This window comes from Zonotrichia leucophrys, chromosome Z (genome assembly GCF_028769735.1).
Source record: "Zonotrichia leucophrys gambelii isolate GWCS_2022_RI chromosome Z, RI_Zleu_2.0, whole genome shotgun sequence".
Classification (NCBI taxonomy): domain Eukaryota; kingdom Metazoa; phylum Chordata; class Aves; order Passeriformes; family Passerellidae; genus Zonotrichia; species Zonotrichia leucophrys.
In genome coordinates, this window is record NC_088200.1 from 25,392,507 (window position 1) to 25,407,270 (window position 14,764).

The 14,764-nt window shown below is 42.5% G+C and overlaps 1 protein-coding gene across 1 annotated transcript in view; it reads right to left on the reverse strand.

Moving 5' to 3' along the window:
* Positions 1 to 12,129: 12,129 nt before the first annotated feature.
* The window catches only part of LOC135459867 (uncharacterized), a 48,514-nt gene continuing 45,879 nt past the window's right edge, over positions 12,130 to 14,764 (reverse strand). The window contains exon 4 of the mRNA XM_064736301.1: positions 12,130 to 13,850. Within this exon, the coding sequence (XP_064592371.1) occupies positions 12,994 to 13,782 (789 nt within the window). The 5' untranslated portion in view covers positions 13,783 to 13,850 and the 3' untranslated portion in view covers positions 12,130 to 12,993. The remainder of the gene's footprint in view (positions 13,851 to 14,764) is intronic.

A 14,764-nucleotide genomic window follows, 5' to 3' on the forward strand; every position in this document is an offset into this window, starting at 1 on the left:
ACCACTTGGGGTTTGGGTCATTTATAACATGCCTGGGCTCGTCGGGAGGTGCTCCTGGTGCTCCTGGTGGTCGCTGTGCTCAGTGCTCTGCTCCAAGCAGTCATGGCCATGGAGACACCTGCGGGAGTTCTGCCCGAGGCCAGCTGCTGGCCAGGGCATACATAACATGTTTCTGGCACCTCTGTTTTCCCTGCATTGCCCTGTAGAAAAAAGAGAATCTGAATGGGAAAAAAGTGTCAGATTTTACTTTTTTATAACAGATGCAGGTTTACATCCCACAGTGTCACTACAGGTAAGATTTAATTACATACAGAAACTATCAACTGAAAAGAAACAAGTGCTACATCTCATAGTCAGGGAGCCACATCTACCTACTTTTTTTAATATCACTCTTCAATAAAATATTCCAGATTGCAGTAAATTCTTATTTGACATTTCGTACTCCAGTTATTAATTTCATTACTTCTGTTTTCGTCTTTAGAGAAAAAAAATGCACTCAATTGCTCAGAATTACCACAAACAATGCTCATCAACAGAACTGTTCCAGAAACACTTCGAATGTTCAAATTATAAACTGACTCTTAGGAAATGGACCATGTTTATTAAATATTCAGTTCTTTCCACTGTCACTTTGATTTCTGAACTGCATCATGACTGACTCTACTCTTTTCTATGGGGAAGTGTCAGAAGACTGACACTCAGGACCAAATTTTGAAGCACCTCTCAGTCTCCCTTGGAGGATGTTTTTTAGTTCATATTTAAAAAACATGAATTCAAATAACAGACACTCACAATAGCAGATATATACAACATATATACTTACATACAGATATAACAGGTACTAAGATATTCCCCACCCTGGTTAATAGTCATTCCCAATTCAATGGAATTAACTGAACTGCACCTTACAAAGGGTGTCTTATGAAAATTCAGAAGCAGCACAACAGAAAGAAAGAAAAAAGAAAGAAAAAAAGAGAGGGAAGGGAGGACAGGAGAAGGGGAAGCTGTAGTGCATTCTCAGCAAGGTGAAAACAACCACAGCTGAAGTGGCCACATCCTTCATGCCTCCCAACCCATATGCCAAATATTACTGGAACACTTCTACTTTTATCCACTTTTATGATTCTTTTCATTAACTTTTCAGAGATGTTTTTTGTTGTTTAATTCCGTGCAGAAAAATGAACTCTAGATGATGCCAGGCAGTATAATTGATGCCTATGCAGGATGAAGGGGCAGAAGGGCTGGATCATGGAAAGATTCTGTGACATTCCTGTAAACTTACTTCAGGTTTTCAGGCCTTGAGCTTCAAGTGTTGAGAATTTAAAGAGGATTCGCACTTCATGAAGAGACTGCAGAGATACCAGCTACTCCAATTCTTCCTCTGCAGTGTGCACACACAAGCACAGAGCACATCTTGGCTCTGGCAGTGCTAGTGAAAACCTGCCATTCATACAGGCAACCCCGAGGGAAAATTACCACAACAATGCACCCACTTGCTGGCTTTGTACCGTGCTTGGTATTGATCCATGCCTGTAACACTGCACAAAATGCAGGACTGCTTCCCATATTTTCATCTTTTCTAATGGAGAAAATTACATCACGTGCTGTTCATTTTTGTAGGCCCCAGAGTTTTGGTTTTGTTTTGTTGTTGTTTTTTAGTAAGAGCTGCATATTTCTTTAGTGTGACATCTTGGAATAAAAGTTTTCCTCCAATTTCTTTGAAAAACAAAGAAAATACTATGGAGAAGAAAATGGAGGGGGGGAACTTTTTATTTTTTACAAGATAATAGATTTTAAATTAATTTTAAATTCAGCAGAACTGTGGCTGTTCAAAGAAATTTCTCTAAAATGACCTGCAAGTTTACAACTACCTGGCTGCTGTACTGAACATAGTTCAAACTGACCCACACAGAATGATGCTGCAGATCCAAATGCAGTTCTTTTTTTATCCAAATCTCCTCTTCTGTGGCTGATGTTTTTTCACACACTCATTTTGCAGGTGGAGCCCACCATGCTTAAAAAACTGGGAGGAGAAGAATTCCTAATTCTAGTTAAAGATTATAATGCCAGGAAGAGTATTACTGAAGCCATTTTGCAGTCTGTGTGTTTGTTAAAAGGATAGCAGAGCTCTTACAAGTGATACATCAAATACTTTTCCTATCTGGTATGATAGTTCTTTATGATTTTAATCACCCTACATGTTAAATGAGACTCTTTTTTTCTATATTGGCAAACAGAATAATAAAATGTGAAAAGAGTCAGCAAGGCAGGGTCCTGAGGTCACTGATCCAGTTTGTAACTGCGCTGGGTGGAAGGAGACCTTGTGAGATACCTGAAGCTCCTCTTCTACCCAGTACTGTTAGATTGCAGTTTGACACAATTTTAACTGGTGATGGTGAAACACCTGATGGAAATACGGAACAGAGATTGCTCTGCAAAATGCAGCTTCTGATGGAGGGATGACGGAGCAGCAGTAGTTTTGTGCAGAGAGAGAATACAAGTCTTCCAATCCACAGGAGGTACTTTCTCATGAGAAAGTAACAAACTTCCTTAAAGAGTATTGACAAAGAAATCAGGAACTAAAACTGGATTAAGGAAGGTCTAGAAGAGAAATTAAGGAGAAATGTAAGGTGCACTTACTCAGAGAGTCTGTGGGATTGCTGTTTCCACAGGAAAGTGAGGAGCCTCACTTTATGACGTCTTAAATATCCTCCAGCCTTCTCTGTCAGAATTGCAGTTTGTGAAGGTGCTATTATTTCTCTAGAATCAGGGAAATAACTAGTTACATAGTCTTCCATAAGGCTCAATAGGCAGCTGTTTCAGCAGTTGTTTTTTTCTGCAAAAACTTGATCGTTTTGCTTATCAACAAAAGAGGTAAAATTTCAGTCCCACCTCACCACTTCACTGCAGGCCAAAGAAGAGTTAGCAAATAGACAAGCCTGTAGACATTCCAGTCTCTAGCATTGGGCCCAGTTGCTTCATCTGTTTCACACAACTAAGGACCCAAAAGTTCAGAGAAGAAGAGCGATGACTGGAAGTATTGAAAGAGATTTCTGGAGATCACATACTCTGCTCCTCAGGAAAGTGCTTCCCACCTTTGCGGCCTGGTCCTCCTCTCTTTCCACACAGATGGAAATAAATCTGGGATGGGATACAGGTAAAGTGAGTGACTGAGTGAGTGATTTCAAATCTCTGCATTGTATTCTGGCCAAGGGGGCAGAACATCACCTCCTGGGAGAGCCTGACAAAGTAACACTGCTGCTTCCTCATCCTGTAAACTCCAGAGCAGCTTAGAGATCTACATGAAACAGGTCCCTCCTGTGAGAAGTCAGCACGCTGTCAACATGGCATTTCTCTACTGAGAAAAAAGAATCTGTAAATTTAGAGCTTTACCTCAATACTAGCCAAAGAGGAAAGAAAATACGGAGCCCGAAGAAAACACAAGTCTAGTAAGCCTACAAACCTAAATTTATAGCCTGTTTCTAAATCTGTCTAAGGGTGTATGCCCACCAACATGCCAGTCTGGGCTTTGTGCCTGGATTTCTTTTGCATGGAGACAGACATCTGGAAGAATTACACAGTAATATCCTGAGTCAGAAGGGATCCACATGGATCTTCCAGTCCAACTCCTGGCCCTGCACAGGACACCCCAACAATCCCAGCCTGTGACTGGGAGTGGTGTCCGAATGCTGCTGGAGCTCTGTTAGCCCTGGGGCTGTGACCATTCCCTGGGGAGCCTCTTCAGTGCCCACCACTCTATGGGGGAGAACCTTTTCCTTATATCCAGCCTAAATCTCTCCTAGCACAGCTCCAGCCATTCCCATTCCTGTCACTGATCACCACAGAGAAAAGATCAGTGCTGTCCCTCATGAAGAAGTTGTAGACTATGATGAGGTCTCCCCTCCGTCTCACAGAAGCTGATAAAAGCTCAGGCATTCTCTGGTTCAGATGCTCTCACATCTACAGAATGCATCTTTGATGAAAGATAAACTCCAGCATCCTGTCCCATAGCCATGAGTGTGTTCAGTCCAGAGCTAAATTACAGAAGCATTTGAAAACAAAATAATTTAAATACCCTGCAACCTAAGCTGTGTAGCTGTTTTGATAGATACACTCTTGGTTTATTTTATGACCCTTTTTCTCCTGGTATAAACTCTGGGTGAAACGGCACCATTGACCGTATATAAATGAAACATTTGTCCAAGGTGAGTCACTTCAGGGAAAGCTCTTCAGAAACCACAGCACTGCTCTCACTGTGCAACCTTTATCATGCACCCCAAACAAATCATATAGAAATCATGGAAGTAGAGCGTGTGTTATCGAAATATTGATAGGAGGGAACAAAAAAGGGTCATTTAGCTGCATGGTTAACTTTCTGCCCCAATAGAAAGAGCATGAATTTCTGTTAACTTCTCCTATTCCCAATTCTAGTGCATTCTACTGCTGTTCATTTATTGATTGAAGGCCCTCTTAAGAGACAGAGACGGCAGAATTGCAATGAATCTATGGCAGTCTTGAGCAGATCCATCCATCATTGTCACTGACCTCGACTAGGTTATTCACTTTGTTCAGAAATCACAAATAACGTGTCCATTTGTGCCTGTCATCATATACCCGAGACATTTGTCATGCTATAAAAACATTACTTTTAAGCAGAAATCTCCTGTGCAATCTTATCAGATCTGTTCCTTGGTGCATATATGCCTTTCTCCTTTTTTTTCTCTCCAAATATTTTGAAATGAGCACAAACTACAAATACAGTGAAATTGGCAGTTCAAAAAAAGGTTACTGATCTCAAAACATAAAGAATATGATGACATTTCAGTAAACACTGTATTTTGTAGCTTAGAAACATGAGTTAGAAGTAATTCCTTCATAACATCTCATGTCAGGAAATCAGTTCAGCAAAAGCTATTTTCAGCTGATAACTCTGAAATAAGACATCAGAAATTACACTCTAAGTTCAAAAGCCCAATAATGGTAAAAAGATAGATTCAAGTGGAGCTGGTCCAAACATTTTGGCTGTATGTGTGTTTTTTGTTGTTGCAAAATGCCACTGAGCAAAAGTTTTACTTTTTACTAGACTAAATTACTTCAAAGATAAATAAATAAATAGATTGTGCTTTTCTTTTTCTGCCAGACTTACAGCAGGCTAACTGGGCATGCAACCTTGCTTTTTTTCTAGCCATCAGAATTGAATCTTTGGAAAGATAATCTTTTATTGTGAGCTATTTACCTCTTAAAGCTGTATTAGCTTTGCAACCCTATGTCCTCCTTCGCAAAGCAAAAAATGGAAAATCGCAGTGGATGAAATGCTCTATTTGCTCTCCACGTGAATAGGTCATAAGTGAATTACACTGACCCTGCTCCACCCCTCCTGCTCACTGTGCACAGGCAGACAAGCAGGAGCAGGTCAGTACTCATCCCCCATGACGATGTACACCAAGTAACACTGATGTTAACTGGACCTTGCAAGCCCAAAATGATATTATTCTTCACTTTGTTTCCTGTTATCCTTGGCCTTCCCACTGTCCCCACTTAAACAGCATTAAAAATGTAACACTTAAGAAATGCAGCTTTTTGAAACCATGGAGTTTCCAACAGCATATTTTGAGCAGGTGGCATTTAACATCACAAGCACTGAAATAACTATCTCTTTCACTGTATTTTTCCCTGCAAATGGCAAATCCTGAAGGACACATTACTCTCCACAGTTTTCTGATGGGGAGAATGAGGCACCAGTGGAAGTGGGACTCAGCAGCTCTGAAAAGCAATGAAGTTGAAGGAAAACTGCAGCACCCCCAGCTCCTACCCTAGCACTCTCTGCTCTGTCCTGGCTCCTCGTGCGCACACCAAAGGTGACTTTTCCTTCCTGAGGTGGAGCCTCGCTCGAGTATTTGGTGTAAAAATGATGAAGAGCCCTGAGCACCAGCCTTATTTGGAAGAAGCAGAAGTGGTTCTCTCTCCAAACTAGCAGTTTTTGGGGAAAATTAGATGAGACTGAGACCACTTTCCTGAAGAAAATCCCTGCCTACCATAGGCAAAAAACCCATCAGAACTCTCCTGTGTTTTTCCCCTTTGTTCTGTTTCAGTGTGCCAAGCAAGGGGACTCTCCTCTGGGATCTCAGGGTCTGGTACAAAGTGATCTTGTTCCTTTTCATCAAACACAGCCATACAGCACCACAGCATACCACTTCCTCTGCTCTTTCCCACTCTGCAGACAGGAATGAAGCACTGTCAGATACTACTCATTAACAGAAATACCAGCAGTGACAACAGCCACTGTTGATAGAACATCTCCAGTGGAAAAAATGCAAGGAGTTTTACCAGTTCTCACCCTACACGTCCTCTGCTTGGGAAGAAGTTTCACATGCACAGGCCAAAACCTACTGACCTAAAAAAGGACAGCCCTTGAACTAAGAAAGCTCTTAGCCAACACTATGTTGCAACCATCAGCTGAGACTGTCTCCACATGCAGATCGGTCACCATGATATTTTCTGAAAAATCCCTTCACCAGGATTTTTCTCCCAGGAAGATGAGAAGCCTCAGAAAAGAAATGTAAACAATAATTATCTGATTGCTTGGAATGTGGTGTGGAGGTTGCTTACCAACAGGTGCATCTTTGGTTGGTTCCATGTGAATTGTTTTTACTTAATTATCAATCCCAGTCCAGCTGTGTCAGACTCTCTGGTGACTCACGAGTTTTTATTATTCTTCCTGTCTAGCCTTCTGATGTCTCCTTTCTCTTTCTTTAGTATAGTTTTAATATACAATTTTCTTTTAATATAATATAATATTATAAAATAATAAATCAGCCTTCTGAGAACTTGGGAGTCAATTCTCACCTCTTACCTCGACCTGGGGACCCACAACACCACAACAATTAGTGACCACACAGATCAGGATTAGATTACGCGTATTTGTTTCATCAAACCAGGAAAAATATCAGTTGTTGCTAAGAAAAACTGCTTCTTGGCTGGGAAAAGAAGGCAAGTCTCCTTGTCAAGGTGCCTTGTTCCTAATGCACTTTCTAATGCACTCTGCCTTGGTGCAGGAGCTTGTGCCTCCAGCTTCCACAGCAGCAGCTACCCAGATGTGGAATGCTGTGCAGCCTGGATAGTGCAGCTGCCCAATTCATCCCAAAAAAGCAATGGTTTGGATCACACCAAAGTACCCAAACATGTCCATTGAAGTACCTGCTGTAAATTGGAGGTGTGATGAAACAGCCAATTTTAATTTGGCCATGTTGTCATTAATTGGCTTAAGTTTTGTTAAAAGTCTCAGCTGTTTGTAGCCATGGATGTGGCAAGTTGGACAGAGTTGCAGAAATTGCAAAAATTTTTTAAAAATATTTAAAAAATCAGTTCTGAGAAATGCAAATCTGCTTGTCAAAGTCTGGATTGCCATCACATCTCAGTGAACTCCAGGTGTTTCAGTGAAGGTGACAGACTGAAGGTTTTGCAAATCTACCTCTTAGGTGTACAGTGACTGCTGCCTAAGAAAAATATAAGAAAAGTATTATCTCTGTGAAACAACTTACAAAAAAAAAAAAATAAACCACCAAAGGTGACGTAATTGAACATATGGTGTGAATCAAGTACATGATCCATGCATGGTTAAGAACAAGCAGGGATGCTGATGAGCATCTGAGGGCAATGGTGGGAAGATACACACTATCCTAGAGATATTTACATTGCATCTGAGTAAGAGCGGTCAGTGAAAAAGATATTTTATGGAGCAAACAAAAAAATTTCTGAAAAACTGCATATAACCTAATGCTTAAAGGTTTGGATTTTTGAAAGACACTTCTGGCACCATGAACTAAGCCAATGCTGCAGGTCACAGAACAGAAGTGGCTAATTTCAGGGATAAGGAAAAAGCAAAGAGAAACCCTAACATACAGCTGGTAAAAACACACACACACTCAGAGTAAAATATTGTGAAATATTCTGTATGTAACTCAACCAAATTTTAAACTGCGAATTTTATTTTAAGATATTCATGCTTTTCAGAATGACATCTTTATTGCAGCTGTCACTGAAGCACAAGGTCTGGTCTTAAAGGTAACAGTTGGTGTCAGATCAAAGTAGCTGCCTTTCAGCAGAGCATAAATGTTCCCCTCCTTCTGTAACTTCTCCACGGTCTGTCTTCAAAGCAGAAATCACACACATTTTCCAACACTCCCAAGAATATGCAAAAAACTGATTACCCAAATCAAATTATCTTTCTCCCCCTTCTGCAGGCTGGGGAATGGCTCTCAAGACAAGCTATTTTATTCCAGGATTGTTTCATTTCCTTGTCATCATTCCTCTTGTGGGATTTTCATCCCTGAACCTTTGGCTGCATTTGATATCGATATAACCATCTACATCACATCACTGCAATTTCCAGGATGATGACTGATACCATGAGTTCACACCAAGGGCTGGATTTGCCATTTAATCCAGCAAAATGCATCTGAGATTTATTTTTTCCCAATGCTACACAAAGGTGCCTAATTAGCTTTCAATACTGTGAAATGAAAAACAGAGCAAGGTATTCTGTTCTGCATTTTGTGTTAATGGTTTAACCTCCACAGCATATCTGTTCCGCAAAATCTTTGAAAAGCATACAAATTAATGACAGGATATGTACCACAAAAACCACAGCAACTTCACCATCTAATTAGCACAATGTGGCAACATCCACACTGATATCCTGTTCAGCACAATCACCTTTGCAAGACTTTATTTTCTGTTTCCAAAGTAACATTAAGGAAGACAGCTGCTCTCATATTCCACACATCAAGCCATAAACATTCATCAAGATGTCAACAGAGAGCAACACTTCTGGGTTGTCAATATTTAATCTGCAGTAAAATTAAATGACAGGTCATTAGACCCAGTTCATCAAGTCAGGAGTTCAGTGCAGATGCTGAGCTGGATGTCAGGAAGCTTCTGAGCAAAGCATATAGAATCTTCTGCCACGTTTGACCATGGAAACCTCACGCAGGACCTGTATATGCACCCTACAGACACACAGCCCACAACACCCCTCTGTGTTTTTAGGAATGGGCTGCATCAGCACCATCACCGCTGAGGAATAGCCACATTGCAGCTGTGGACAGGCAGCCCTGACTCCTTCATTGATGTGGCAGAGTCCAGCACAGAACGAAGGGCTGTCATTAGCTTTCAGTAATGGAATAATTTCCACAAGCTTTGTCCCAGGGAACTTCAGGTAATGTGCTAGTAAAAACCACACCTGCTAACCAAGAAGCTCTGTCCCTTTCTCCTCTTTTTCATTTGAAGGCCACTGGAAGGCAGAAATTAAAGGATTTATGATCCTCTGTTAGAAACCTGATGTGGTAGTCCTCCTCTTCATTAAATGACTGAAAATAGTGCAACCCTGTTTTCCCTGCAGACTCTTCCTTCCCAAAAGAGGACCACAACAATTTCTGGCTTATTATAAAGTCTCAGCCAACAGCAGTGCAGAGTAACAACACTCATTTGCCTGACTGTTAGAACTTCTTCCATTTCAAAGACTTCTCCATGCTCTCTAAACTTAAACAAACTTGGCTTGATGGAAACTCCTTCCTCAGACCACCCTGGGAGAAGCACATAAAGAGAATACCTGTTCCTGGGCTATCAGCAGCCATGCCTTCACACCCTTTGTGCAGCTCAAAAATGAGGCAAAGGAAGTGGTGAATGCTGAAGAAACTTGTCTGACCAGGTCTAAGGAGAGGACAGAAGCCCCTCTGCCTTATGGCTGTAGCCTTGCCACACGACTTCCTTTTACTCATTTAACCAGTAAGGGGTAAAATACTAATTACCTTCACTAAAGGAAAATTTCCAACCTACAGCCAAGCAAATCCTTTTACTTCCTCCACACATTCTCTGCAAATCAGAAAAAGAGCACTGCAGTTCTTATACTAGCACAGACCTGGGGGCAGAATGTAACTGCATACGGCCTGTTCCTCATATTTCCCATTGGTTTATGTTTCTTCCAGTTCTCTCTTTAATGGGCAATTTTCTTCGAAAAATTTTCTCCTTCACAGCACATTACTGTTCTTAATTAGAACATTCCTAAACAATTCCCACTCGAACTTCTGTTCACCACAGATAAGTCACAGGCAGGTATCACCCTCCACTGCCATCATCAAAAAGGTGCTTGGGGAGCTGCTATGATCTTTGGAAAGCCCCCTTGTCAGAAGATCAGAATCAACTCTGCTCTTCAACTCTAGGCTATTTCTTCTTTCTTGCAAAGTCAAAATTCTTCAAAGTAGTGTCACCAAAATAAAGTTTTTAAAACGTAATTAGGTGACAATTATTTGTGGGTATATTTCTCTTTTGCAGTATGCATGTGGTTGTATTGTAATTTTCACCTGCTATCACATGCAGTATGTGCCTTCCAATTTGATTTTTTTTTTAACACATCACAAAATGAAAGCCAGACGTGCTTTCTCTGCCTGTTCTGTTAATCTGCCCCTGCCGTACTTATTGCTCATGCGTCTAATTTGGCATAAGGTGACACACATCCCTGGCACAGGCATTTACATTTTTGCATTATTGTGGCTTGGAAGATTATTTTTTACTTAGTTGTGTCCTTCCTAATTAGGCTAATAGAGGAAATTTATTAATTTCATCACTAATTTCATCTCATGAACCTCAATATGTTATCATTTGCTGTGTCCATTTCCAGCATCACACTCCTCATAGCAGGCGTGTCCTCTCTGGAAGCGTTCTGTTCCTGAAACTTACTTTATTCTGATTAATCTCTTTGAAACAGCCTCACATTTGTTATCAAGACTTCCACACAACTCCTAGCACTCAGAAGAAGCAGCAGAAATGTTAATTGCTTGCGAGTTGTGTAACTAGTTGATGTGATTAAGGCAGGGAGACAGCAGAAGGAGTATGGTGTGGGGAATGTAGATCTAATACCTTTAAGCATGATTCCTGTACTGTCTTGGAATTTCATAAAATTATTTATATAATGAATGCACCATTTAAAGAACCTTAAAATTACAGAGAACACTTGCAGTACAAAGTGACCCTCACCCACATAAGCACTCCAAGTATCATCATCTTTAAGGGGAATAGCTGGATTATTCTCTACAGCAGTTGTCAAAGCCTGGCAAATTCCACTGAAAAGCAGTGAGGGAGGAGAAGCCAGTGGCTTCCACTGTTATTCAGTCAATGAGATCACAGAGTCTTTCACTTTTCAGAGACAAGTAAATCTTCTAAATACTATATTTCTTAACAGGACGACAGAGAATGGAAACCAAAGTAATAAAACCACAAACAGATGTTCAAAGTATCTAGAAGGGAAAACGGGAATTTATACAGAAATGCAGTTTTATTACAAGTGCTCTGTTATTGCTACCATTTAAGTGTGCTAATGCAAAATGTATTTATTAAAGAAAGACCCAATTAAGAAAATTGTTTAAGTAACTCTCAGTAGTGCAAGCAACACAACTGTGAATGATGATGCAGCTTTAACATACAAAAATAAAAAAAAATAAAACAAAAAAGATAGTATAAAAGCATATGGACTTGTAGGAAAAGATGAAGACCAGAAATGAAACAAAAATTACTACTGAAATTCTGTATGGGTATTTTTTAATTTAATGCTGAGGACCTGTGAAAACTTCTGTGACTTCTTTGTGTTGTTCAAGAGAATGATTTCATTAACTGTGGGTGCAGTCCTCCAGTGCTGAGGAATTGGGAATTTTGTCTCTGATTTGAGCAGACTGAGGCTTGCACATACAAGTTACAGCTGCTGAAAGCTGGGACCAGCACAGAAGTGCAGTGCTTCAAGGAAAAAAGACAGAGAGGAACAGATTTGCTTTGATCTTTTCACTTTCAGGCAAATCAAGGCTCACAACTTTTTTATTTTTCCAGAATTATTGCTCTTTTATTGACTAAAATCTCAATTTCAAGCATGTGTCACAGAGACTTCTACTTTAAGAAAAACAGTAAAGACCTCTTGCTGGAATATTAGCAATATGTCAATCTCTTGATAGAAAGAATTAAGTCTTCACACTCACAGGATGTCTACACAAAGAATTCATGTAACATATTTAAAAGGAAACAAACCTAAATTTTAATACAAATTTTCCAGTAAAGGTAAGAAAAACAGTAAAGACCTCTTGCTGGAATATTAGCAATATGTCAATCTCTTGATAGAAAGAATTAAGTCTTCACACTCACAGGATGTCTACACAAAGAATTCATGTAACATATTTTAAAGGAAACAAACCTAAATTTTAATACAAATTTCAATGTCTTGATCACGATCATATAAAATATCATCAAATGTGGGGGCCTGAATATATGTTGTATTGTAAGACCTGTGTGGGTCTGAGTTGCTCCAAACGAGCTGCAGCTGCAGGGTCCTTAGTTGGGCAGCAGCTGTAGCTCGTGAAGGTAACTGAGATAAATAGGGGTGGGTCGAGAGCCCAAGAGGAGCCCCTGAGAAGACAGGGAGGACTGTGCTGCAGAGAATGGAGAAGAGCCCCAGCAGAGAGGCAAGAACAACACTGCATCGAAGATTACAACAATCAAACATAGCTAAGTTAAACTGGAATAGCAGTACAATGGAGAATTCTTTTTGTCTGGAATTCCATCAATTTGCTAATAAACTAAGACACACTGGAAGTAAGTCTTGAGCCCGTAATAATGCAATCTCTTGAAGAAACTGTGACAAATACACTCTAAGAGGGGAATTGGGGCTTCAAACTACGGCAGACAACGTGGGAGTTGAAGGACACACACTGGGGGGAAGGTGTGCACAGCACCGGCAGAAGGAGAAGGCATGTGGGTGACAGCGCGCGCAATGCCACATAAAAGGCTTGTAGTGAGAGACTAAGGCTTTTCACGCGGTTTTTAAATTGTTCTTGGGGTTGGTGATTTTGTTTTGCTTTGGTTTGGCTGCTTTACAAAATTACTTTACTGTGAACTAAAGAAAGATCCCCGCTGCTGTCCCGATCCCGTTTCTCCCGGGGCTGCCACAGCACTCTAGTTCGGGCGGTGGTGAGCCGCCTTGTGGCCCCCGCTCTCCTGCCCGCCGCCGTCTCTGCGCAGCCCGGCGGGCCCGCTGTCGCCGCTCGGCCCGGCGCCCGAGGTCCCGGCCCCGGCCTGCCCCGGCCCCTCACGGCGCTCCTCCTGCGCCCCGCTGGTGCCCGGCAAGGCGGCAGCTTCGGGGTCGGCCTGCTGGGGGACCGGCTGCTGGGAGCCCGTGTCCATGCGGAGCCGCGCCAGCACGCCGCACCGCTCGGCGGCCACGAGGATGAGCTGCCGGACGAAGGCCACCGTCTGCTCCCGCAGGAAGGGCTGCAACTCCCGCCCCAGGGCCTCCTCGTGCAGCCCGTAGCGGCACAGGCTGGCCACGATCCTGCCCCGCGCGAAGGCCACGTCCCACGAGCTGGGCCCGCACAGCACCTCGTGCAGCCACATCTCCAGCGGCCACAGGATCTCGGGGTAGTTGCTGAACAAAAATGCCCAGGTCTCGGGAGGGAACTCCTCAACCGGAGCCCGGGGCTGCGGCTCCGCCAAGTCCAACTCCTCATCCGGGCCGACGCTCCTGGACACCATCTCCAAACTCCTGGGCACAACCATCTCCGCGATGCCCTGGTTGTCTGGCGCCGGGTGGGTGATGGTGTGCACCGTCTGCCTGCATAGCGGGCACGTTGGGTTTTTCCTGGCCCACTCCATGATGCAGTCCATGCAAAACTGGTGCAAGCAGGGGCGCACGTAGGCAATGTTGTCCGAGGCTTCGTGGCAGATGGAGCACTTCCACTCTGCCATGCTGGCGGCGGTGGCAGGCTGGGGTCAGCTCAGGGACGCGAGCTGCTCGCCCTCGCTGGTGTTGCACGCTGTCGAGAGAGAGAGGCTGTGGTCATTGCTGTCCCAGGGAGAGGAGGAAGGAATGGCCCGGCCCCTGGAGATGGCATCCTCCCGGCTCGCTGAGTCCCGCCACCCACCCAGAGGGAACCGGGGGACGCAGCTCGCCTCAATTGCCTGTGCCAAAGCAGGGTCGGGAAACAGGAGTGGTGCCCCGGGACTGGCAATGGGAGCTTCCAATGGCAGCCACCCAGCACTGGAGGAAGCCTCACCTTCAGTCCCCTTTCCCTCCATTTTAACCCCAAATAACCAGTGTGAGGGTGGGGGAAGAGTGATGATATTTTACCAGGGGGAAGGATATGTGTCTCGCGTGGTGAGAGGTCGAGATTAGTGAGTTTTGATTTGGCAGTGTATTGAAACATACTGAAACACTGAAACACTGAAACATTAGTTCCAGTGTTCTGCATCATTTTGCAGAACACTGGAACTAATGGCAAGTCCGCTCTTCAAAACAGCAATAATTTCAAAGTTTTGGGGTAAACCACAGGCCTGCAACATGAAACAATGATATTTTACTCATTTAGCTGTGGAGGTGTGCCTTTGAGACAAGAGCCTCAGGGAGAAGGTAGCATTTTGTGCATAGTGGTTTACAAAAGTTGCTAGTCCTAAAATGCATATATCTATAGCATATATCTAGATATTGAATTTGTGCTTGAGTAAATAATTGCCAGAATTAGCTAATTCTACACTAACTTTGCTTCCTAAGCAGAAGTACTTATCAAGGGAAGTTCTTTCCTTTTACTTTTGTTACCAAGCTGATAATTCTATGATTCTAGTACATTAATTAGCCCTAATAACATGTAAATATGAGTTACAATGTAAGGATATGCTTGAGGCACAGTGCAGATTCTACTGGGATCAGGGAAGCCATTTCACCAGCATTAAA